This window comes from Leucoraja erinacea, chromosome 15 (genome assembly GCF_028641065.1).
Source record: "Leucoraja erinacea ecotype New England chromosome 15, Leri_hhj_1, whole genome shotgun sequence".
NCBI classification, from domain to species: domain Eukaryota; kingdom Metazoa; phylum Chordata; class Chondrichthyes; order Rajiformes; family Rajidae; genus Leucoraja; species Leucoraja erinaceus.
The window spans coordinates 20,157,995-20,185,492 of NC_073391.1; the positions used below are offsets into that span (position 1 = coordinate 20,157,995).

Sequence of the window (27,498 nt, forward strand, 5' to 3'; positions counted from 1 at the left end):
ATAAGGCAAGTGCCAAGTGTAAAACTATTTATAATACCATCCACATCATTCAGATGATAATCTTTCAAAACACAGCAGAACTGCAGTCACAACGTTCTGTTGTCATGGCCATGATCATCCTCACAGATAGACACATTCCCCATTTATTTCAACGTTTAACAGTAATAATCAAATTATGCATGAATCCTCCAACTGGGTGACAATGGCTATACTTTTGCATTTTGCGTGTACATAGAAAACTGAGGTCAGCTTGTCCAATGCGCGTTTATGCTTGGGTAACTTGAAACTCATTCCAAAAGAACAGGTCACTCATTTATAAATGTGTTATGAATTATTCTTTATTTTCGAATGAGACAGTTTCTGCACAGAAATGAAACAACATGCTGATCTTTGCATTCAGTCAGCAAAGTGCGAGTGAAACCATTTGACAAGCATAGTACAAAAAAGATTTTCTAGTGCATGGTTATTTTTAACATTACAGCAAGAGAAACTGTGAGATCTGCAATCTCATATTGCTGCAACAACTTAATTGCTTAGATTTTGAGAACAGAATTTGGCCTGGAGGTTGAAACACTATAAAACTAATATAAATAGCATCATAGATACTGGAAATTGAAACATCAAAATGTTAGATCAACCAAAAAATATTTGTAAATAATAGCCCCGGCAAATGAGGGTACCGTGTGCTTGGAATTGTCATCTTACTGCTTAGGCTGTAAACCACAGCCTTATCTCCAGAAGTGGACATAAGAATGCTGTTATCTTGATCAAATCAAGGAAGTTTCTTCCTGTGTCTTTGCCAATACTCACTCTTCAACACAACTAAAATAAGATAATTTGCTGATTACAAAGGAGATTCCTCCTCAGAAATATTTAATCTTGACTGAGCAACATTTTGGAATATACAGTACTGATGATGTGAAATGTATGGTTTAAATGTAAGGCTTACCATTTTTTCTTTCGATCTAATAAAGTGTTAACACTATTAGCATACTATCAATGATTTGGATTGGAGGTATAAATATTTTTGGCATACATTAAGGCATCATTTTATTTTTTCTTGAAGAGCCACATCATGTTCATCAATACGTAACCTGTTTAACATAATCAAGAACCAGTCTCACTCCAGTCATTCTCTCATCTCCCCTCACCCTTCAGGCAAGAGGTACATAAGTTTGAAAATGTGTTCCTCCAGTTTCAGGGTGTTTTTTCCCAGTTATCGGGCAACTGAACGGTCCTCTCATTTGCTAGAATGCATCCTAACATCCCATCCACCTCATTGGAAACCTTTGAACTATCTTCAATTGACCTTTATCGGACTTTAATATATAGTGCATCAAATGTTGTACCTTGTATCCTTTATCTGTGCACTGTTAATGGCTTGAATTTATTTATGTACAGTCATTTCATTAACTGATACCATGCAAAAAAAAGCTTTTCAGTGTACCTCAGAGCACGTGACAATAATAAACTAAACTAAATGAAACATATTTTTATTAGTTCCGATTTCCTTCAAAATTACAAAGTATTTACCATCATTGATTGACCTTTGATTTTGCCTGAGGAAAATCGATCTTTCTAATTTTCAGTTTATTAAATGATAATTAATATGTATCGTGGTTGAAAGAAACTAAAGTTAGGAGACGGGGCAACATGCTGAATGTTGGCTTGTGCTCTTTTTTCCTTAAGGCATTCATTCATACACGTAAAAACATGCATTTATGCCATCCATTATCACATCTGCCAAATATCTCCAAGCATTCAGGTTGTCATACATTATTTAGAAGTGAAATGACACATGAGTAGATTTAAATGTGATCATCTATTTATCTGTTCAGTTTATTTTGTTGCTTGAGAAAAACCAGTATCCATTGCATCAAACCAGACAGAAAAGATCAATTGTGACCAATCATATCTTTTTCCAGTCTGGTCTTGTGAGTCTAGTAGATATGGAAGGTTTGGACTTTCCGCAGTGAAGTATAAATGGTCATGCGCTTGGCACAGGTTCAGTCAGTGGGTACAAAGAGTAAGTAGGAAGATTAGTGTGCTGTGTTTTCCAAGAGAGCTGCTTTCTTAAAAAATATAGGCCTTGTCTCCATATAGAGCTTTTTTGGCAAGATCTTTCTGTCTGCAATGGGAGTAAAAGCCATGTGTCAAATGCATTAAAATGTTGTCACCTGCTAACAGCATGATCATGCATGCTGATGTGATTTATAAAATGTGTTTGAAAATGTATATATAAGCCATTCTTGCCAAAGCATTTTAATTCAGCATAATATATACTATATTTTAAATGATTGTACACTTCTAAACGAAGCACCTCCTTATAACAAGTAGATGTATTTGCTCTGGTCTGCTGGGAGTGGCCAGATTAAAAGGGTTCCTGCCACCTACAAGACATCTCATTCCGACTGGGAATGCAGCAAAGCTTCCCGCTGGCTGATCATCGGTTGATTTTTAACGGCTGGAACTCACATGCTAGCTGCTTGCCAACAGTATGAACAAAACAGCCTGGAATTTGGCGGGACATAGCTACCCGCCTGTTAAGATCATGCTCGTTGGAGGTAGCCACCTAATGTCCAAGGGGATGGATGGGGGGGGGGGAGAGGTTTGGTGAGGAGTAGAGGAAATCCAAACTTTTCATTTCAATTCACGATTTTCCTCAATTTTACATCTCCTTGTAGCTTCTGAATTCTTTTGAAGCATTTTCACTTTGTTTATACTGTTCTGGCTCACGAAGAAATGGCTTTGGCTTCAGCTCCAGCAACCACAGTTCCCTTGGCATTCCCAAATTGAAACTGCAGATTGGATCCCAAATACCTAATCAAAGCCTCGTTTGAACATTTGAGGCACCACAGTCTTTTTACTGGTGTGCTTGGTGAATCAGAAAGGTGCTGGAGGAACTCAGCGGGTCAGGCAGTATCTCTGGAGGATACAGATATGCAATGTTTCCGATCGGGACCCTTCTTCAGACAAATGAAGTTCTTGTGGCTCATATTTAAAATTACAGCCAGCAACACCGGAGCGATATGTAAGAAGAATTGTCTCAGACTCTTAACTGCCAACCTAAATGCTTTCAAAACCGTTCCAGCTTCAATATCATCACACCATAATTTATTAGACATTTTATTTCTGGATCACTATCTTTGGTTACATTAATCTAATCAGCAATTGTTAGCCAATAAAATATTTCTTAAGTGTGAACTGTAGATGTGCATAATGAAACTGGGTATAGAATGCAATGTTATAACGGTTCTTACTTTTAGGTCTGCATAAATGTATGTATTAATGTCACATATTTTATCTTTAAATATGACTAAAATTGTGCAATTATCTAAAAATATATGTTCTCTCTGATTCTTGTCCTACTTCACACTACTGTAACCTATGAGCTTCAAGTAACACTTTTAAAGACTTCTTAACAAAACCCCCTTTTAACATGCAACTCTTTCAAGCATGTTAATGACATTAAAGTCCTCTCAATATTTGTCTTTAATGATACAAATCTACCTGACCTGCACCCCTGCCAGTTCCACAAATGTCAGACACACAATGGCATTTCAAAACAAAATAGATTATCAAATGAGCTTGTTCAAGCACCTGTTCACAGGAAAGATTGAAATGCAGCATAGTTAAATAGTCTTCAAAAAAATGAGTACTATATTTCTTGTACATTAAAACCCACTATATTTGGAAAGCAAATTACTCTCTGGAAGCAAAATATATTAGCTGGTATTGATTTCTGATTATTTATAAAACAGAATTATTGCACGATGCAAATGCAATGCAAATTTATTGCTTCCTTTACACAATATAGAAACTTTTATCTATATGGCTCTACTCAAATTCTCATCAATCTCTTAAAACATTTTTTCATAAAGTGTCCAACAGTGACAAACTGACACTTTACTTCACAGGCAAAATATAATGTGTATAACTTAGTTGTAACTCTGTAATTCATAAAGATTTCTCACTCACCATGTGGCATACATATGTTATTTTGGCTATGTTAATCTTAAAGGAGATGGTACATAGGAAACATTGCAAATCAGAGGCGTGCTTAACATGTGATTAACAGTTCGTTAACAAACCATGGATGATTTTTTTTTACGTTAGTTCCAAGTAAGTGATGCCCTCCAAGGCTCAACAGATAAAGTTCTGTTATCACATTTTCCCTCCCCATATTGATGGCAGAAAATAACACCGGGGCAGCAAACTATGAGAAGGTTTCCTGGTGGCATGCATTCTTAAAGCATCACAACACTGTCCACTTTTGACCTTGAAGGATTAATGTTCATTTTTATCTGAAATATCTTTAATGTTGCAAGCATCGCTTGGTTTCCTTGGGCTGATTTTACTTTGGTCAGTTTCCATTTCTGCTTCTTGTGTGGAGGTTGTAGTGTGGCTTTTATTTTCTGCTATAGAATCCATCTGAGTTGTTCCTTCAGTGTTTGCTGGCTGAGGCTCAGAAAAGCTTTTGTCTTCTGGGCCCATACTGGCTTTTTGCTCCAACCTTTCTAGAAGGTTTTGAACCTTCTTCACGCCATCTCTTCTGGCTTGACGCACGTCAATCCGGCCCTCAGGATCCACAGAGTCAAGGGCCAGAAGCTCCTTGGTCAGCATTTCTTCAATCAACAAGTAGTGTTTATCTGTTCCTCTTCCTTCGAATAAACTGACGTCTTCCTCAAGCCTATGAACTCTCTTAAGGATTTTCTCTACCTTTATCAGGCCAGGATGTTTCTGAACAGCATCGGGAGCAACAGGCTTTTTCTCAGGCACACTCTCTTCCGGCTGGGCACTGCCTGATGCGGGTGATGGGGTACTCCTCTCAGCTTTCTCAGGCTTAGGCTGAGCTTTATGGGGTTGCTGCCTGGTGACATGAATTGGGATATATGCTGCCGGACGCTCGGGGCCTGAGGAAGTAGGCTTGCTCTCCTGTTGCATTTTGGGTGTCTCTTGATGCTCTACCCGTTGCTGGGCAACCTATAATGGATGGTGGGGTAGGGGGTAAGGACAGGTGGAGGACAATAGAAATGACAGAGGCAATTAGCTCAACACATGCAGCACTTTTACATTCTAATGCATCCATTTCTATGTTTTTACTTCAAGTGAAGCTAGACTCTAATTTGGGGACACTACTCAAATGAATGCGACCTACGAATTAATTATTATGCCTTAGGTTTTGAATTTCTGTGCCTCAAATGTATCACAGTTTAAATACAGTGGGCAAAATAAATCAACATCTTTCGTTCTTTTGGTGCACTCCTTCCCATTTACCTTCCAGATAAGAAAAGGATGCTGAATATCCAGACTCTATCTCTGGAATAATTTCCATTTGCTTCATTGACTTTCCCGCTAAATTTTACAATTCCTTTGCATCTGACCGAAGGCATTTTGAACTGTCTTTTTTTCTTGTTTCTAACTTACAGCTATCTCTGACACGGGCCCCAGGCGAAGGACTTTATTTGCAATCTTGCTATAAGAGAAATTTGAGGTGTCAAATGCTTTAAAAGCTTCACCATGATGTGTCAACAAATTTCTTCAGTCAGAGGGTGGTTAATCTGTGGAATTCGTTGCCACAGATGGCTGTGAAGGCCAAGTCATGGATATTTTTAAGGCGGAGATTCTTGATTAGAACGGGTGTCAGGGACTATGGGGCGAAGGCAGGAGAATGGGGTTGAGAGGGAAATATAGATCAGCCCTGATTGAATGGCAGGGTAAACTTGTTGGGCTTAATGGCCTAATTCTCCTCCCTGAACTTATATGGAAATGGACAAATTAATTTTCTTACTTTCCAATGCGAGTTTAATAATTACAGTCAGTGGTATAAAATATCAGCTTTTGGAGAATGGTGTAAACCTAGTTTTCTTTGCATCATTTCAAATCTGCACCAGTCAATATTATTGATTTCAGCAGTCTCTGCTGGAGACTGTGTGAACATGGTGCAGCCAATATACTGTTGCCATCTTCAATACAGCTCCTAATGTAATTAAAAGGAACTGCTGATACTGGTTTATACCAAAGAAAGACACAAAATGGTAACTTCTACAAACACTTCCCCCTACCTTTTCCTCCCTTCCTTCACTTAAAAGTCGAAAACCAGTTCCACAGTTTGCGACGATGTATCCCTCCTGGGATCACACTGTCCCGAGCCAACAGACAGCCTATCTGGGAATCTACCTGCCTGAGGTAATCTGTTAGACACAAAATGCTGGAGCAACTGGAGTAACAGGCAGCATCTCTGGAGAGAAGGAATGTGTGACGTTTTCGGGTCGAGACCCTTTTTCAGTCTAAAAGAAGCGTCTCGACCCGAAACGTCACCCATTCCTTCTCTCCAGAGATGCTGCCTGTCCCTCTGAGTTACTCCAGCATTTGTGTCTATCTTCGATTTAAACCAGCATCTGCAGTTCCTTCCTAAACATGAGGTAATCTGTTGCCTACCCTGGTTTTGTCCTGGTCTTTTCTTGCTTTGCGTCCCGTCCCCCTACCCGCACCCTACAAGCAGTCTGAAGAAGGGTCCTGACCTGGAAAATCACCTATCCATTTTCTCCAGAGATGCTAGCCCACTGAGTTACTCCAGCGTTTTATGTCTATCTTTGGCTCCCTTTAATGTCTCAGTGAGGCTATGATCACCCCTTCCTGCTTTGGACCCCAACTTTAACACAGTCAACTGACACTTTCCAGTTTGCTCTGAAGACTATGATTTACAAGTACCATGTGCAAGCCGGTTAGCACATCTTCCCATTTTAAAGATACACGTTATCATTGCTTCTTATGGTCATAAACAATTTGAAATGTGTCTGAAACAAGCTGATGTACCTGTGGTCTGTCCACCCCTGTGCTGGTGTAAATAGGTGACTGTGATCGGACCTGGGTCGGCATCCGAGCTGGAGAGCTCTCACGGCTTGATGCTTCCTTTTGAGTCTTTCTTAGTGGTGAATGTGCACCAGCTCTGGTTGTTCCCCAGTCATCAGGAGAAACTCTGTAGGCAGCCGGGTGCTGCTGCTGGACTGTGTACTCTGTTGGCTGGGAAGGATATTGTACTTGCTGGGCGGGATGATAGACCTGCTGGCTTGGGTACTGCGCTTGGTGCACAGGGTGATGCACTTGCTGTACAGGGGGGTAGTCTGCCTGGTGTACGGGGTGACGGGTTTGCTGTGTTGGGTATTGGGCTTGTTGCACTGGGTGCTGGGTTTGCTGTGTTGGGTACTGAGCTTGTTGCACTGGGTGCTGGGCTTGCTGTGTTGGGTACTGAGCTTGTTGCACTGGGTGCTGGCTTTGCTGGCTTGCATACTGTGCATGATGAGCAGGGGGATACACTTGTTGAGTTGGCTTTCCTCCAATCCCTTCATGAATCACGGGTATAGAAATATAACCCGAAGGCCTTTGGGAATTTCCCAATTTTGATCGACTATGTGGCTGCGATGAAAATGTTTGGGGGCTAGTTTGGAACAATGAATTCTGAAAGAAAAGATAATAGACAATGTTATTAAAGATACTTTTTGGTTCATTATATATTATAGTCATTATGTAAATAGAACTGAGAAGAGAATTTGGCAAAATCATACTAATCTCATTACAAAGACTTTTTGATGCCTATAACTCAGAATACAATTTCCAAAGTTCAAAAGGCAAATGTAAAACTTCTAATGGAGCATAGTGTGCCAGAGTAATAGAAGATGGACAAGAATATCCCATCATGGGTTCGCTATTTTTAGACTCCCAAACATGACAGTCTAAAAATAAATCCACAATTAACTTTCTGGAAAGGAACAGGTGACATCTTTATAATCTGCCTAGTAATATTGTTAAAGGGAATCTTCACTAGGAGTTTAAATTAAAATAAATCTTCTTGTGAATGATTAGCCAGTTTTGAGATCATTTTGCCAACGGTGGCTTTAAGTGACTGGCAACTTAATTTATCTTGGGTTTCTGATAGAGCTTGCCAAGTATTTGACAGTAGCCTGACGACAAAATGAAATCTTGAGCTAAAGAGACAAATTACCTCTGACCCTTGAGGCTGATTAGCGGCAGCTGCTGATGCTCGTCCACTTTGTTTATCTGCTTGTGTGGCTTCTAATGGAGACCCAACTGGTGAGTCAGCTCTCGCTGGCAACCTGGATGGAGACTGTGCTCGCAACGGGGAGTGTGGCCGCACTTCACTTTTAAGCCTCTGCAGGTCAGGCTGCTGAGGTGCGTAGTGCACTTTCTGTAAATAATGTTCGGGTATACCCTCGTGGATCACTGGGATGGGAATGTAACCCGGACGAAGCTGAGGCCCAGAAGACACATATTCCTTGCCGTGCCACGATTTGGAGGGATCCTGCGATGGTTGCGGATAGCCTGATGGATGAGGGCCATTGGAAAAACTTTGTCTTTCCTAAAAATAGAAAATGCACAGAACAGAATTAATATTCATATTTAATTATTTGTTGAGCTTACATGAAAGTATTACCATTTTGAAAGTACAAATAACCAACCAACTACCCCAAAAATTGGACTAATCTAAACATTTAAATTTTAATAATATAAAAACAAAATATCTGAGAATCATTTTGAAAAATTCTTCTCATTTACCATTAATATGAATTGCTGATTCCTGCCTGTTTTAATGCATTACCTACAGGCATATTTAATAATAATTTTAAATAGCAAAATGCACAAATTCAAGAAAACTTAAATAAAAGCAGAAGATGCTGGAAAGACTTGATTCTTTTATCACAATGAATAGCAGGTGAAATGTTAATTCTGTATCTCCAAAGACAATGCTTGACCTGCTGAATACTCGTAGCTGGTTGTGTTTCTAATTGAAATAGTGAAGCTAAGTCAGAATTAACGTCTTGTGGGAATTGTGTGATAACCATGTGCAAAATTAACAGGTCAAGGAGATGCTTTGCAGTTCATGATATTTATTTGAAAAGCTAATGATTTCTCAAGAGTTGAAATTATAAATTGTACAGACGATAGACACAAAATGCTGCAGTAACTCAGCGGGACAGGCAGCATCTCAGTAGAGAAGGAATGGATGACATTTCAGGTTGAGACCCTTCTTCAAGTAAATTGTACAGTTTATCTCTAGGTTTATAATCATTAGATATGATGAGCTTTTCATAATTTAGCAAACCAAAACTACAAATGTATAGATAAATAATGGTACAATTCCTTGTCAAAACTAATTGGATTTAAAAAAAAATGCCCATTAAGAAGTTTATTGCCTTTTCCTCGTAAATTAACAAACTAAATGCTGGTAGACAGATCAGCTACGATTTTGCACTGGACCATGAAGGCATACTGTTGGAAACTGGCAAGGCAAGTCAACATTTCTGAAGCATCACATCATACACCTCTGAGGATTTTCACTGCTGTTCCTATGTTGAATATTAATGACAAGAGCACGGATGTCCTGAATGAAATTCTTTCTTTAAGATTCACTCATTCCTCAGAAGTGATGTCAAATTGTGGTCCAATGTACAAATAATTCCACAATGGGTTGGAAGTACAGCTGGAGAAATCTTGGTTAGATCCCATTTGTAGTGCACCACCCTGTTTTGGATGGATCACAGATTCACCAGTTAAAGACCAGGCTTTAGAGAATTAAGTTATGAGGATAAACTGGTTCTACATTTCCTTGAATTTCGAAGGATGAGGGATGATCTCATCTGCATATGCAATAAAGTATGTGAAAGGTATGTCTTTAATAGGAGAGCTCATAACAAGGAACACAATCTAAAAGTTAGGGTATAGGCTGTTTAGGAAAGGAACCAGGAAGCACACTGGCTGAAGGCACAGAGGGGATTGAAAATCTGGAACTGGTGCCAGCAAAGAAAGCTCACTTTTATATCAGATGGAATATGGAAGAGAGTCAAGTGGTAGAAACAAAGCATGTAAACAGACATGAGATGCAGTTGAGCCAACACTGAGTGGTGTGTAGGGCTTCCTCCTATTCATGTGCTCTTCACGCAATCTATTTTTTACAGCTTCTACCATCTCCTTATCACCTATACGATACCCCACCTACACACCTCCCAGATGTCATCACCACCACATGACAAAGAGTGATGTACGTAGGTCTTAGCTCCTCCATCTTCCTTTCCAAAACATTTCACTTATACACTTGGCCCCAAAACTTTCCTCAAAACTCGTTTTCTGGAAAGGTTTTTTGCTCCGTCCCTCCGGGCTTCATAATTCTTAATATATGTTTATTCTCTTTACTTGAGAAACTCTGTGAAATATTTTTATGTTTAAAATATGATTTGATGTTGTTGTTAAAATCTGCATATTCCTATGAGTTATATCTTGCTGTACAAATCACAACTGAACCAATAACTGGACAAACTAGCTCTCAGGTTTCTCATCTGAACATTGTTTATTTTACTAGACTGTCCAAATGTGCTCAGCTCCAATTTAATTTCCATGAAGGAAATGCCACATAGAATTAATTGGAACATACAGCACAAGCACAGGTCGTTTAGCTCAACCAGTCTCTGGTGACATCTATGCCCTAGTTGAAGCTTCCCCGCCCCACATACACTCCCACATCTTTTCTCACAATTATATCAGCAAAGCCTTATATTTCCTCTTCCTTCATATGCTTATCTAATCTACCCTTAAATGTGCCGACATCTTGCACCTGAACTACGCCCTTCGCAAGCAAATTGCAAATCCTTGGTACAGAAATTTCTTCTGTATTTCCCTTTTCACTTGTGTAAGATGGAACTGCAAATGCTGGTTTACACCAAAGAGACACAAAATGCTGGATTGACTCAGCGGGGCAGGCAGCATCTCTGGAGAGAAGGAATAAGTGACATTTCGGACCCATTAGATGAAGTTCCTTCTCTCCAGAGATGTTGCCTGACCCGTTGAGTTACTACAGCATGTCGTAGTCTCGGGTCTTTCTCAAAGACTTGTGCCTACAATCTCAGATGTCTCTATAAAGTCGAATTATTGCCTTCTCTTTTCCAGAGAAGGCTGACCCATCTTATTCATATTTCCTAAAGAATGTCACTTTCCATTTCCAGGATCATCCTGACCAATCTTTTTACAACCTCCAGTACCTCTATATAATTTCTATATAATAGCATCCAGAATTGCAGATACCAAATGTGGTTGACTTAGAAGGAAACCAAAATACTGGAGTAACTCAACGGGGACAGGCAGCATCTCTGGAAAGACGTTTCAGGGCGAGACCCTTCTTCAGACCAGCATCTGCAGTTCTTTCCTACACGTTGTGGTTGACAGAGTTTTATACCAGTTTAGCAGAAATATTTTATGTTTTAAATCATGTATTTCCCTCTAGAAACAAACTCTAATGATTTGGTTTGCATTTTTAATGGATTCATTACGATTTACTTTGAGTTACTCTTGGAATGAAGAACAGCAACAGACCTTTTAGAACACAGGGAGATTTCCACCTCCAACATTTTGAAAGGAGTCAGATTACTGTTCCTGCACAGGTGTTCACATTGTTGCCTAAAAGGTTTTTATAACCTTGAATCTCCAAATCTATTCATTTACTAGAAGCATACAAAAAAATGACTGTTTTTTTTCTCACCCAAATGGTTGTCAGAGTACAAACTTCCAACATTACCACAAGGGACAACTGCATTAGGAATAAACTTGTGATTAGCTGACTTTGCCTTGTATATTTTTTCTTGAAAACTTTACACTTTCACCCAGAGAGTTGTGAATCTGTGGAATTCTCGGCCACAGAAGGCAGTGGAGGCCAATTCACTGGATGTTTTCAAGTGAGAGTTAGTCTTAGCTTTTAGGGCTAAAGGAGTCAAGGGATATGGGGAAAAAGCAAGAATGGGGTACTGATTTTAAATGATCAGCCATGATCATATTGAATGGCAGTGCTGGCTTGAAGGGCCGAATGGCCTACTCCTGCACCTATTTATCTATGTTTCTAAGTCAATTAAGGTATTAAAGGGGGTCTAGTTTTGACCAAAATTATTTAAGAGGTAGGGTTATAAAGTAAATATGATTCAAAGAGATTGTTTGAAAGTAGTACTAATAGGTTAAAGGAAATTTGTTCAATATAAAATTTCCAGCATAGATTTCAGGCCAATTTCCCCAAACCAGAGTCTCACTGCCTTAGTGTACGACTCCGAGGAACGTCTAGGCTTAAATCTCAGGTACACTTTATCTGGTTGGTGTTCAGTTCACTCTCATCAGAGCCATTGAAAAGCATATTAATGTGAAGTCATCCCTTTCACCTTGAGGGTAGTGTCTGGCCTGAAGTGTATGAATAATATCTCCTGCTTGTAGAACTTAATGAAGTATTTATGGCCAAGCATTGACCACTCTCCCAGTGCCCACAGGATAGAGAACTGTAGAATGATACAGCAAAAGAGAGGGCCATTCAGCTTTGAATCAAGATTTTGCCAATTTTTCCCAAAGAAAATGCAGTCCTTCACAATCTCCTGTTCTTTCCCATTTATTTTCAGGCATTGTCTTTCTCTGTGTTGGAAGGAACTGTAGATGCTGATTTAAACCGAAGATAGACACAAAAAGCTGGAGTAACTCAGCGGGACAGGCAGCATCTCTGGAGAGATGGAATGGGTGACGTTTCGGGTCGAGACCCTTGTTCAGATGGAGATGCTGCCTGCCTCGCTGAGTTACTCTAGTTTTGCCCACAAACCTCCACATTTTAGGGATCAACCTAAAGGTTGCTTTCTGAAAAGCCAACATTATAACGTAGCTTGTGTTTTAGTGTAAAGTCTTCAAGAAATACAAGGCACAGTCAGCTAAGCACAAGTTTATTCCTAACTTGTTATTTTAAAATGTTATGAATATTTATAGATAAAATGAGTTACCGTTTTTCTATAAACTTTATTTAGAAACCATTCATTGTCTGTTTTTATTTTAAGCATTTAGTATGAAAATCGAAAAAAAATTACATAAATGTTATATAATTGTTTTTAGATAACAATGTCAATCAGCAACAAGATCAAATACCTGATTAGTTAAGAATTACAAAGCTCGTCCTTGAAACTATATACAATCTGTAGATCTTTTATTTTTTCTAATTATTTCAGCTTTATCTCCTACTGCAACTGTGGACACTTTTTTTCACTGTCCACGTTTGGTACAAAGATTGGAGCGCTTGCCTTGTACGTGTGAAAGACACTTCAAATTTATGAGCGCATCGCTGGAAAAAACAATCAGTTTTTGGTCGCTTACTTCACATGGTAGACACTTCACTGCATGCCTCTGAGCTATGCTGGATGTCACAACCAACATAGCACTACTTTTAACATCTGACAGCTGTGAAGCTCCACCAGTTCCCCAATGTCTCCAAACTTTCTCCTGACAACTGGCTCGGTCAGTTAAACAAGGTGCCAGCTGCCCGACTCCATTGAGTCTATCAGACTCTTGGCGAATTCGACTTCATCTCAAATTGTACAAACGCAATCTCATTCGGGGGGAGTGAGTGAGGGAGGGGGGTTGGTTGGTTGAACTTGCAATTGGTTCTCTGTTTTGTCATTTTATACACTGACGGGGTCAACTTCCCCAAAACGTAAGCTCATATTTAACACCGTAACAGTAATAGCTTTAAATAAACCTTACTAAAGGGTGAAAGTTAAAGGTTAACCAGCCGATGCTTCATCAGATTGGACTGCAGTGCGTCATCCGAGGCACAGTCTTAATCTCTGAAACTATACCGATGCCATCTTGTTTCTGGGTAACTTTAAAAGACTTATTAATTGTGTTTAAATTTAATTCCCATACATTTACAGGACCTTGAGGGGGAGGGGGGTCAGAAAAATGTGTTGATTTGTAACTGTCAATCGTTACTCTCGTGGAAACTGGATGATTGTGACAATGCCTGTAAAAATGTGTAAAATATCAGCACCAACCCCCCTGCAACCCTTTGCTATGCACTGCTTGCAGGCAGCACAGAGGGAGGTGACACACGGAGGGAATGGACACACGCACTGCAGTCTCTGCGCACTGGGTGCACGGCCTCGCTGCCTGTATATAACACAAACATTACTGAGCAGCAGAACGCGCTATAAAAACACTTAGCAAAACACTTATTTGGTACAATTTATATGCAAATAGAACTGGTCAGATTAAAAAGCGAGGAAACTCTTGGTGGCTTTGACTCGCCGACAAGGAGCTCTAGGGCATTGCACTGACCTTCTGTGGCTCCAGCCTCGGGTCGCTCCACGTTGTCGTCCTGTTGTTGTGGTCGACGAAGAAAGGCCAGCCGGTCTGTGGGTCAATCTTAACCTCCCAACCCGGCGGCAGAGAGTCGCTGTCGGCCTTGGTGTTGGGAGAAACCTTCATCGCAAAGCTCGGGACGGTGAACTGAGCCATTCTTGACACCGCTCCCCTCTGTGTGATATATAGACTGACGAGGGAGGCTGGGGCAGGGCTGGAAAGTGTCTGGAACACGATCTGAGAGCAGTGAGCAATCAGAGTGTCCAAGAGCTGGAAGATTCTGGGTGTTTCCCTGCTCTTCTGTAAATGACCGGGTTAGATGATTAACCAACACATATGAACTATTACTCTGCGTCTGCCAGTAACCCTGGAATAGGTGCTGAGGAAGTGGATCGTATTTACTGTACTGGCTTTCGGTAGAAATAGGGAGGAGCTTTAGGTCATAATCTATTGACAGAGGGCGTCTTTTTCTCCACAGCCCTGAGCAATTATCGTACACCCCTTTAAATTTATGAAGTGGATTTCTGATTATAATAGTGAAGAAAGCATCTATAAATGCGATTCCAGCCAAATACGGTCAAAGTTTCACCGTGATATAAGGACAGGCAATGATAAAAGGATTTGACTGGATGTCATTTTATTTGAATGGTATATCCATATAAGGTGGATTTCCAAAATCACATCTTGGGTCCAATGCCAGTAGTAACACTCACAGTGCAAGGGAGATGTAACTGTATTTAAAATTCCAGCGGGTAGGCAATGAAACATAAAAAAACACAACAATGATCTGGAATTTACAATTAGATTTGTGATTAGTGATTCTCAGCATTCGCCGGTACAGACTAGAGGGATCCAATAGGAATTTCTGGAGTATAGTTAACCATGGAAATTCAGAGTCACTCTCAGTATTACTCTGTTCTGTGCTGCTGTTGCAATCTTTGCAAAAGTGATTAACATGGAATTGTTTCTTTTAAACACCATCTTCAACCACTCAATGAAAAAGGAAACAATTTATGCCATGCAGAATACATTAAAGGAAGGGCTTTTTTTAAAGTTCTTCTAAACTACTCAACATTATTTCTGGTCCTGAAAGATTGATTGCTGTGGATCCAATTCATGAAGAATAATTATTGAAAATATCATGGGTTTAAAAAAAATGTCTATTTGAGATAGAGAGTCATACAGTGTGGAAACAGGCCCTTTGGCCCAACTTGCCCACACCGGCCAACAATGTCCCAGCTGCACTAGTCCCACTTGCCTGCGCTTGGTCCATATCCCTCCAAACTTTTGTACACCTCTATAAGATCCTCCCTCATTCTCTGGCGCTCCATGGAACAGAGACCCAGCCAATTAAATGTATCTTGTATCTTGTATCTTGTACTCATCCTATCCCTATAGCTCACACCCTCTAGTTCTGGCAACATCCTTGTAAATCTTTTCTGAACCCTTTCAAGCTTGAAAATATCTTTCCTATAACATGGCGCCCAGAATTGAACACAATATTCTAAATGCGGTCTCACCAACATTTAAAATGCCAAAAGCCTTTTTGACCACCTTATCTACCTGCGACTCGACCTTCAAGGAACCATACACCCTCTGCTCAACAACACTCCCCAACCATTTACTGTGTAGGTCCTGCCCTTGTTTGACATCCCAAAATGCAACACCTCACACTTCGCTGTATTAAATTCCATCAACCATTCTTCTGCCTGCCTGGCTAATCGATCCAGATCCTGCTGCAATCTTTCACTACCATCTTCACAATCTGCAAAACTACTCACTTTTGTATCATCAGCAAACTTGCTAATCTTGTCCTGTATGTTCTCATCCAAATCATTGATGCAGATGACAAAACGTAATGAGCTCAGCACCAACCCCGAGGCACACCATTAGTCACATGCCTCCAGTCCAAGAAGCAACCTTCCATCATCACACTCTGCTTCCTTCCATGGAGACAATTTGCTATCCATTCAGCTATCTCTTCTTGGATCCCATGCGATCTAACTTTCCAGAGCAGCCTACCATGTACACAACATCTACAGCTCTGCCCTCATCGACCTTTTTGGTGACGTCCAAAAAAATCAATCAGATTTGTGAGGCACGACCTCCCACATACAAAACCATGCTGACTAACCCTAATCACACCTTGCCCATCCAATAGACAATAGACAATAGGTGCAGGAGTAGGCCATTTGGCCTTTCGAGCCAGCACCACCATTCAATGTGATCATGGCTGATCATCCCTAATTGGTACCCCGTTACTGCCTTCTCCCCATATCCCCTGACTCCGCTATCTTTAAGAGCCCTATCAAGCTCTCTCTTGAAAGTATCCAGAGAACCTGCCTCCACTGCCCTCTGAGGCAGAGAATTCCACACTCACAACTCTCTGTGAGAAAAAGTGTTTCCTTATCTCCGTTCTAAATGGCTTCCTCCTTATTCTTAAACTGTGGCCCCTGGTTCTGGACTCCCCCAACATCGGGAACATGTTTCCTGCCTCTAGTGTGTCCAAACCCATAATAATCTCATATGTTTCAATAAGATATCCTCTCATCCCTCTAAACTCCGGAGTATACAAGCCCAGCCACTCCATTCTCTTGGCATATGACAGTCCCGCCATCCCAGGAATTAACCTTGTAAACCTATGCTGCACTCCCTCAATAGCAAGAATGTCATTCCACAAATTAAGGGACCAAAACTGCACATAATACTCCAGGTGTGGTCTCACTAGGGCCCTATAGAGCTGCAGAAGGGCCTCTTTGCTCCTATACTCAACCTCTTGTTAAAAGGGCCAAAATGCCATTCACTTTCTTCAATGCCTGCTGTACCTGCATGCTTACTTTCATTGACTGATGAACAAGGAGCCCCAGGTCCCGTTGTACTTTTCCTTTTCCCTTGACACGATTTAGATAGTAATCTGCCTTCCTGTTTTTGCTACCAAAGTGGATAACCTCACATTTATCCACATGAAACTTCATCTGCCATGCATCTGCCCACTCCCCCAAACTGTCCAAGTCACCCTGCATTCCCATAGCATCCTCCTCACAGTTCACACTACCACCCAGCTTTGTGTCATCTGTAAATTTGCTACTGTTTCTTTGAATCCCTTCATCTAAATCATTGATGTATATTGTAAATAGCTGCGGTCACAGCACCGAGCCTTGCGGTACCCCACAAGTCACTGCCTGCTATTCAGAAAGGGACCTGTTAATCCCTACTCTTTGTTTCCTGCCTGCCAACCAATTTTCTATCCATGTCAGCACTCTACCCCCAATAGCATGTGCCCTAATTTTGCCCACTAATCTCCTATGTGGGACCTTATCAAATGCTTTCTGAAAGTCCAGGTACACTACATCCACTGACTCGCCCTTGTTCATTTTCCTAGTTACATCCTCAAAAAAATTCCAGAAGATTAGTCAATCATGATTTCCCCTTTGTAAATCCATGCTGACCCGAACCAACCCTGTTACTGCTATCCAAATGTGCCAGTATTTCATCTTTTATAATTGACTCCAGCATCTTCCCCACCACCAATGTCAGGCTAACTATTGTATAAATCCCTGTTTTTTCTCTCCCTCCTTTCTTAAAAAGTGGGATAACATTAGCTACTCTCCAATCCACAGGATCCTGAATCTATAGAACATTGGAAAATGATCACCAATGCATCCACGATTTCTAGGGCCACTTCCTTAATGGCCATTCCTTAATGGATGCAGACCATCAGGCCCTGGGGATTTATCAGCCTTATCAGCAAGTCAGCCATCAGTCTATCCAGCACCATTTCCTGCCTAATGTGGATTTCCTTCATTTCCTCCGTCACCCCGTCCTCTGGCCACTAGTATATCAGGAAGATTGTTTGTGTCCAAATGGTATAACTTATCCCTCAGAATATTCTCTAGTAACTTTCCACTTACAGATGTTAAGCTCAACAGCCTATAGTTCCCAGCATTTTCCCTGCAGCCCTTCTTGAAAAGCGGCACAAAATTTGCCACCCTCTAATCTTCCGGCACCTCTCCTGCGACTTGCCAATTTCAACCAGGGCTCCTGCAATTTCCTCTCCAGTTTCCCGCAATGTCCTCTGATATATCTGATCAGGCCCTCGAGATTTGTCTACCTTCATGCATGACAGTACCTTCAGTACTTCTTCGACAGTGACACTGACTGCTCTCAATACGACTTCCATTGACTACCACAAGTTCCTCCGTCTTACTGTCTTTCTCCTCGGTAAATACAGAGGAGAAATACTAATTGAGGACCTTGCCGAACTGAGGCTCCACACAGAGGTGACCGCTTTGATTCCCGAAAGGTCCCGCTCTCTCTCTCTCTCTCTAGTTATCGTTTTCTCCCTTATGCATCATATTTATAAAATCTTTTGGGATTGTCCTTAATGCTATCCACCAGAGCTATCTCCTGGCCCCTTTTTGCCCTTCTTATCTCCTATATTTCAACCTACGTAAAACCAAAAAAAAAAGTTATTTGGCCTCACATAGAATGTTTACGATTATTTCTGGAAATATTTCTGATGGTTTGCTTTCAGTGAGAATTGTTCGGCCGAATTGGCTGCTTAGATACTAACATCACTGTAGCTGGAAGCATTAACATTTCATTTAGCAGGCATTAGACTATCTGGTGCTGGGAAAGGGGAAATCTGCACTTTTGTGGATTTGTTTTTGAGGTCAGCAAAGCAGTCGACAGTGCACCACAGTGGGAGTGCTGATATGTGCTAATACTGGTAATAATAATAATTACACAAAAGGGTAGCATCTGTACAAAGGCATGTACTTTATTCTAATCATACAGCTAGTGTACACCAACATATAGTGCTTACATCATAAACATACATTACTTCTAATGACCGCATGATTTATTTACATTTTATATGGAAATACACCAGGATTCAGCAGCTTTACGTTTATTTGGTGGGCAGTGAGATATTCCATTTCAGAGAGACGCGGAAAAGTAGAGAAGTCTGAAATGTTCACAAAAATAATTCAGTGTTATTTTGAATCCTGGTAAGGAGAGGTGATGTGTTCTGTTTTGTACATTTATCAATTTAAATCAACTATTTGCAAGGGCAGGTTACATAGAAACATAGAAATTAGGTGCAGGAGTAGGCCATTCGGCCCTTCGAGCCTGCACCGCCATTCAATATGATCATGGCTGATCATCCAACTCAGTATCCCGTACCTGCCTTCTCTCCATACCCTCTGATCCCCTTTAGCCACAAGGGCCACATCTAACTCCCTCTTAAATATAGCCAATGAACTGGCCTCGACTTCCCTCTGCGGCAGAGTTCCAGAGATTCACCACTCTCTGTGTGAAAAAAGTTTTTCTCATCTCGGTTTTAAAGGATTTCCCCCTTATCCTTAAGCTGTGACCCCTTGTCCTAGACCTCCCCAACATCGGGAACAATCTTCCTGCATCTAGCCTGTCCAATCCCTTCAGAATTTTGTAAGTTTCCATAAGATCCCCTCTCAATCTCCTAAATTCTAGAGAGTACAAACCAAGTCTATCCAGTTTTTCTTCATAAGACAGTCCTGACATCCCAGGAATCAGTCTGGTGAACCTTCTCTGCACTCCCTCCATGGCAATAATGTCCTTCCTCAGATTTGGAGACCAAAACTGTACGCAGAAGATGAGAGTGAAAGCCAGAGTATCAGTCAAAGCTCTGGACCTATTTTGAAGGATTTCTGGCAACATGGGGATGCTGGAGACTGCAGATGCTGCAATCTTGAACAAACAACAAACTTCAGAAAGAGCAGGTAAGGAGACTTTGATGCTACTTTCAACCTTCACTCTACTCTGAGTCATCTGGCAATCAACCCCTTCTTACTTGGATCCACCATCTTTCCCCACTTCTTCCCTTATCTCTTTATACCAGCTATTTCTTCTCTACTCCGAGTCCTGAAGAAGGGTCCCAGTTCAAAATATCGTCTATCCATTTCCTTCCACAGATGTTGCCTGACCGTTGACTTCCTCCAGCAGTTTGTTTTTGGTTCAGGATTTCTGGCACAACTGCTCGATGTATCTGCCTGAAGTCAAGAGTCAAGACTGTTTTATTGTCATCTGTCCCAGATGGGACAATGAAATTCTTACTTGCTTCAGCACAACAGAATATGTGAATATGTAAACATAGTACATAAGAAGGGTCCCGGCCCAAAACGTCACCTTTCCATGTTCTCCAGAGATGCTGCCTGACCCTCCAGCACTTGGTTTCTTCTTTTTTGTAAACCAGCAACTGCAGTTCACTGTATTCACTCACTACTTTTTACAGGTTTTGTAACATGTGTTTATTGCAGATTATTTGTCTCCAAACCAGGCCATTGCAGAAGGGCTTCGTCCCGAAACGTCGCCTATTTTCTTCGCTCCATAGATGCTGCTGCACCCGCTGAGTTTCTCCAGCAATTCTGTGTACATTGCAGACTATACAGACTTACACAAGTGGAGACACAAAATGCTCAAGCAAAATATTTATGAAAGGGTTCTTCACAAGCAGCCCAGAGAGTCGTCTGTTTGATGGCACAATCATTAAACACAGCCAAGAATTAGCGATCACATTCAAAATGGCAGACATTATCTCCCCATTAAAATAATCAAAAACTGATTTAACACATTAGCAAATTTTATATATTTAATCAAGTCACCAGTTTACACACTGATCATTGAACAGAATAACTTGTGTTGAAGGTCTTGCATTGTGATATATATGTGGTTGCATTGTGACACATTATGGTGATGCAGGTGGTAGAGCTGCTGCTTCATAGGGCCAGAGACCCGGGATCGATCCTAACGGTCCACTATGCCTCAATAGTTCTTTATGATCACGTGTACCAAGGTACACTGAAAAGGTTTTTTTTGCATACAGATCAGAAAGATTATTGCCAAACATAAGTACAATCCCCGCTTGAGTACAGAATGTACAGAAACAGTTTTGGCACAATTTTACAGTCCCACTGGCAGCTGTCGCCTCCATTCGGATCGCCAGCGAACCGTCGTCTCCCTCCTCACCCGGACTTCAGCCTTCATGCGCCAGGGCCACCCTCCTGCAACCAACCGTGAGGGTGCAGAGAGTAAATCTCCCCTCCCCTCGTTCTTCTTACCGATCCATTATTCTAGTGTCGGCCACCGTCTCTGACTCCCTCCACCCTCCTCTGCGGTGCTACAGACCTCAGGGATGAGCAGGGCTGGGCTTGGCAGCTTCCCTCGTCGAAAGGGTTCCCTGTAGGTTTGACCCGGGTGCTCCGGTTTCCACCCATTCCCAAAGGCATGCGGGTTTGTAGATTGTGTAGGAAGGAATAGCAGATGCTGGTTTACACCAGAGATAGACACAAAACTCTAAACTCAGTGGGTCAGGCAGCATCTCTGGAGAAAAGTATTAGGTAAAGTTTCAGGTCGAGACCCTTCTTCAGACTGAAGAGTATCGACCCGAAACGTCACCTATTCCTTGAGTTCTAGGAGCAGAATTTGGCCCATCAAGTCATCATGGCTGATCTATCTCTCCCTCTCAACCCCAACCCTGCCTTCTCCACTACTTCTTTTTTACAGAGATGCTGCCTGACCCACTGAGTTACTCGAGCATTTTGTGTCCATCTTTGGGTTTATAAGTTAACTGGCCTCTTTAAATTGCCCTCGTTTTTGGAGAGTGGATGAGAAAGTGGGATAACATAGACCTATGTTATTAATGGTCAGTGTAGATTTGATGGGCCAAAGGGCCCGTTTCCAGAAAAAGACACCCAACTAGAATTTCCAGAAAAAGACATCCAACAACACCTGGTGAACTCCATTTTGCACATTTCAGAAATAATCGTGTTAACACTTTTTTAGTTTTTAGTTTTCTAGCATTAGCCCGTGGATCACAAGATAATTCCTAGACCTGTATACTTCCTTTATTATAATTCCACATCTGATTATTGGATAGTCTCAGTATATTAACTCTGCTGTGCAAATTAAACTCTATAACTCTTCCTCAATGAAGCTCGAATAAAGTAAAACACAACAGTATTGTATTACATTGTTCTTCGTAGAATGATCAACGGTAAATCCTCTAAACTGAGTTCGATTATCCTATGAGGAAATCAGAACATGTTTCAAGATTTGATCTTAACTCTTTTATCATTAAGAATCCAAACACGTTGTGTGTGTAGTAAGGAACTGCAGATGCTGGTTTAAACTGACGATAGACACAAGAAGCTGGAGAAACATATAGAAACATAGAAATTAGGTGCAGGAGTAGGCCATTCGGCCCTTCGAGCCTGCACCGCCATTCAATATGATCATGGCTGATCATCCAACTCAGTATCCCGTATCCCTAACTCCCTCTTAAATATAGCCAATGAACTGGCCTCAACTACCCTCTGTGGCAGAGAGTTCCAGAGATTCACCACTCTCTGCGTGAACAAAGTTCTTCTCATCTCGGTTTTAAAGGATTTCCCCTTTATCCTTAAGCTGTGACCCCTTGTCCTGGACTTCCCTAACATCGGGAACAATCTTCCTGCATCTAGCCTGTCCAACCCCTTAAAAATTTTGTAAGTTTCTATAAGATCCCCTCTCAATCTTCTAAATTCTAGAGAGTATAAACCAAGTCTATCCAGTCTACTCAGCGGGTCAGGCAGCATCTCTGGAGAAAAGGAATAGGTTACATTTCGGGTCGAGACCCTTCTTCAGACTGAGAGTCAGAGGAAAGGGAAATGAGAGATATGGATGGTGACGTAGAGACATTTAGAACAAATGAATGAAAGATATGCAAAAAGGTAACGACGATAAAGGAAACAGACCATTGTGAGCTGTGTGCTTGGTGAGAACAAGTACAGAGATTACCTGGCTCATGTTGCTGATGGTGATGCAGAGGAAAGAATCATAATTCCCGAGCCTGGTGAATTCTTAACTCATCTGTCATGCATTCTGTGAACCCCATAGGTTTCAGTAATGGTCACTTTGAATATCTGCCTATTAATACTAACTCACATATTCCTTTCACACAATAATCAATAAGGACCAACTGGAATGGTTTGGTTGGCCAATTCCATGCCTGGAGCTGTGGCTTAGACAGATCATGCATCCCAAGAAGTGGGCAGGGCTGGATTCACCCCCCTACCTAGTCTGTAACTTAAATTACCCATTTATTTCTCCTTTCCAGTTCTCACAAAGAGTCTTGGCCATTAAATGTTTTTTCCACAGATGCTTCCTGACCTGTTGACTATTTCCAGTATTTTCTGGTTTTATTGCAGATTTCCATTGTCTACAATTTTTTTATTATTTCTATTGCCAATTTGTGTTGTCTTCCACTTTGACAATGAGTTCAGTGTATTTTTAACCGCAATCAGTTTTGTTTGCACTGCCTCGTGCTGGGTTCCGCACCTCAGACTTGCCACTATTTAAAAGCTTCATTAGGTATGTAAAGTAAAAGCTTCTTTAGGTATGTGAGGAGAAAAAAATGAGTTAAGACCAAAGTTGGACCCCTGAAGACCGAAAAAGGTGAATTTATTATGAGGAACAAGGAAATGGCAGATGAACTGAACAGGTACTTTGGATCCGTCTTCAGAAAGGAGGACACAAACAATCTTCCTGATATATTAGTGGCCAGAGGATCTGGGGTGACGGAGGAACCGAAGGAAATCCACACTCGGCAGGAAATTATGTTGGGTAGACTGATGGGACTGAAGGCTGATAAATCCCCAGGGCCTGATGGTCTGCATCCCAGGGTACTTAAGGAAGTGGTTCCAGAAATTGTGGATGCAATGGTGATAATTTTCCAATGTTCTATAGACTCAGGATCAGTTCCAGTGGATTGGAGGGTAGCTAATGTTATCCCACTTTTTAAGAAAGGTGGGCGAGAGAAAACAGGGAATTATAGACCAGTTAGCCTGACATCGGTGGTGGGGAAGATGCTGGAATCAATTATAAAAGATGAAATAGCTGCACATTTGGATAGCAGTAACAGGGTCTATCCGGGTCAGCGTGGATTTATGAAGGGGCAATCATGCTTGACTAATCTTCTGGAATATTTTGAAGATTTAACTAAGAAAATGGACAAGGGAGAGCCAGTGGATGTAGTGTACCTGAACTTTCAGAAAGCATTTGATAAGGTCCCACATAGGAGATTAGTGGGCAAAATTAGGGCACATGGTATTGATGGTGGAGTGCTGACATGGATAGAAAATTGGTTGGCAGACAGGAAACAGAGAGTGGGGATTAACGGGTCCCTTTCAGAATGGCAGGCAGTAACTAGTGGGGTACCGCAAGGCTCGGTGCTGGGACTGCAGCTATTTACAATATACATCAATGATTTGAATGAAGGGATTCAAAGTAACATTAGCAAATTTGCAGATGACACAAAGTTGGGTGGCAGTGTTAACTGTGAGGAGGATGCTATGAGAATGTAGGTAGACTTGGACAGGTTGGGTGAGTGGGAAGATGCATGGCAGTTGACGTTTAATGTGGATAAATGTGAGGTTATCCACTTTGGCAGCAAAAACAGGAAGGCAGATTACTATCTAAATGGCGTCAAGTTGGGGAAAAGGGGAAGTACAGTGGGATCTGGGGGGTCCTTGTTCATTAGTCTATGAAGGTAAGCATGCAGATACAGCAGGCAGTGAAGAAAGCGAATGGCATGTTGGCCTTTATAACAAGAGGAGTCGAGTATAGGAGCAAAGAGGTCCTTCTGTAGTTGTATAGAGCTCTAGTGAGAGCACACCTCGAGTATTGTGTGCGGTTTTGGTCCCCTAATTTGAGAAAGGACATTCTTGCTATTGAGGGAGTGTAGCGTAGGTTTACAAGGTTAATTCCCTGGATGGCGGGACTGTCATAAGCTGAGAGAATGAAGCCGCTGGGCTTGTACACTCTGGAGTTTAGAAGGATGAGAGGGTTTCTCATTGAAACATATAAGATTGTTTGGACACGCTGGAGGCAGGAAACTTGTTCCCGATGTTGGGAGAAGTCCAGAACCAGGGGCCACAGTTTAAGAATAAGGGGTAAACCATTTAGAACGGAGATGAGGAAACACTTTTTCTCACAGAGCGTTGTGAGTTTGTAAAATTTTGTGCCTCAGAGGGCGGTGGAGGTAGGTTCTCTGGATGCTTTCAAGACAGAGCTGGATAGGGCTCTTAAAGATAGTGGAGTCAAGGGATATGGGGAAAGGGCAGGAACGGGGCACTGATTGGGGATGATCAGCCATGATGACATTGAATGGCGGTGCTGGTTAGAAGGGCCGAATGGCATACTCCTCCACCTATTGTCTATTGTTTATTTACTGCCATAATTATCTGACCATTGCAGTCATGTGGCCACTCAAAGTCCTTGATTAATTCATCAGGCCGTGATTCTTCACTACCACATCACCATCAGCAATGCAAGACATGTGTTCTCAGTGGATTCCTAATCCCAAACTATGTTGATTGCAGAGTTAACGGACTGATGATTGAGGAGATCAGACAAAGAGTGAGAGTTAATTCAATGGTTCTTCACAGACATGCATGTTGCAGGCCAGAAAGCAATTAGTCAAACAATCTTCAAAGAGATAACTTCCTTAAAATAATGGTCACAAATAATATCTAGTGAGGCCTTGAGATCCATACTTCCAACCATGCTTTCCAGTGAGCTCCCTTCTGGGTTGTCTTCAGTGTTTGTTGGGCACAAAATGCTGGGGTAACTCAGCGTGACAGGCAGCACCTCTGGAGAGAAGGAATGGGTGATGTTTCGGGTCAATGTCCTTCTTCAGACTTCTAGTTACAGTGCTAGTTATTGTTTATTGTTTACTCATGCTGAGTATTCCAACATGTGCAGAACCCTCTGACACTGATTAATCCATGTAGAGTACCAGGCTATGTACTAGTATATTAGAGTGGGGTGCAGTTCACAACGGTGCTTTCTTAGTAGGTATGTTACTTCAGCGGCGCTGCAGTTCTGCCACTGGCCATGTGCGCGACTTTGGCGCCTTTGTGGGGTGGGGGGGGATTAAACTGACGTTTTATCCTGCCTGTCTGAGGTATATTTTCTCGGGCTACTACCTGATGCTGAAAAATCATTCCGATTTCCGTTCTCGGAAGTTTAAAAAAAAAATCACGGGGCAATTTAATCGCTGGAGTAAAATAAAAAAGCTACTTCTAACGCTGTCAACGCCAACAACGGGACAGATCTCACGTAGGGGACAAATCATAATGTAAGTCGTCTATTTTACATATAAACTTACTTCTTAGGATGACTTTAATCCAAATTTCATTGGCGAAAATGTGATTATGGCCCCAGTGATTACGAACCGGCAGTGTTTTTCCTGCCTGGGGTTCAAAATCGCTGCAAATGCAACGTTCCAATCGATCGCGTTCCACAAAAACCCACTCGCAAGATGATTTAAATGGCCATTAATTTACGGGAATTAAACATTAAATTCCTTCCATTTGGCCTATAAATTAGTGACAATGAGATTTAAGAATCATGTTATACCTGTATTGCGAATTGTTGTGTGAATGTTATTTGGACACTTAGGCTATTTAAAAATGTTAATCTTTTCTTAAGAAATGGATAGATGTTTAGATCTAGTAATTGAATTTTGTAATTAGCTACAATTAGGTAACTAACTAATTATATGCTTTAATTTCAGGTCATCCAAGTAAGATTGTTTCATATTTGTTTCAGAATGTTTGAATCTATAATAACTGAAAATGTCTTTTAGTTCTCTTAATTTTTAAGAAAGTTATGGGCTTTTGACTGTCCTCGATCACAGCTTTTGTGTTCAGTCAATGGAAAAGCAATAGGGAACAAGATGCTAATTTCCAAGTATGAAAATGACCATAACTTTTTTAATACTGAAGATATGACAGTGAATTAGGTGTCAAATTAAACTTCTTGTTATGCTTTATCTGATGGGATAAATTGCAGACTTGATTTTTAAATCTCAAAATGTTGTAACATTGCTATTCTTAGGTGACCTGGCCTCCTCTGCTCTGTCAATTTGAGATGAGGAACAAGTAATATTCAGATGCCAGAATCTGATAAATCACCAGTCACATTTTATGCAATGTACAGGACTTTTTGCTGGACTATTGATATCCAGGGATTTCCCTTCATATTGATATATTATTGTCTCCAATGCACCTATACATCAAGTTATACGTCATCTTGTATTGCAAAAGGAGAGAATTAATGACTGGCCAATGAAAAAGAAAGCGGTGGTGTGGAAAACTTTTCCACGCGGTGCAACTGCTGCAGAGAAAAACGGGATGCAACCAGGACAAGGAGGAGAGGAATTTGAAGCCAAGTATGTGGAATTTAAAGTGAGTCTTTGCATGTTAAAAGAGAATGCGAGTGAGGATTGTGTGAAGAAAGCAAATAAGGGGGTGC

The 27,498-nt window shown here is 41.2% G+C and overlaps 1 protein-coding gene across 1 annotated transcript; it reads right to left on the reverse strand.

Moving 5' to 3' along the window:
- Window positions 1-322: 322 nt before the first annotated feature.
- Window positions 323-17,074, reverse strand: bag3 (BCL2 associated athanogene 3). The gene is made up of 4 exons (XM_055646836.1): window positions 14,143-17,074; window positions 8,006-8,380; window positions 6,820-7,461; window positions 323-4,983 (listed from the first exon to the last, which is right to left on the reverse strand). Exons 1-4 carry the CDS (start codon window positions 14,320-14,322, stop codon window positions 4,288-4,290), a joined length of 1,893 nt encoding a protein of 630 aa, XP_055502811.1. The 5' UTR covers window positions 14,323-17,074; the 3' UTR covers window positions 323-4,287.
- Window positions 17,075-27,498: the final 10,424 nt, after the last annotated feature.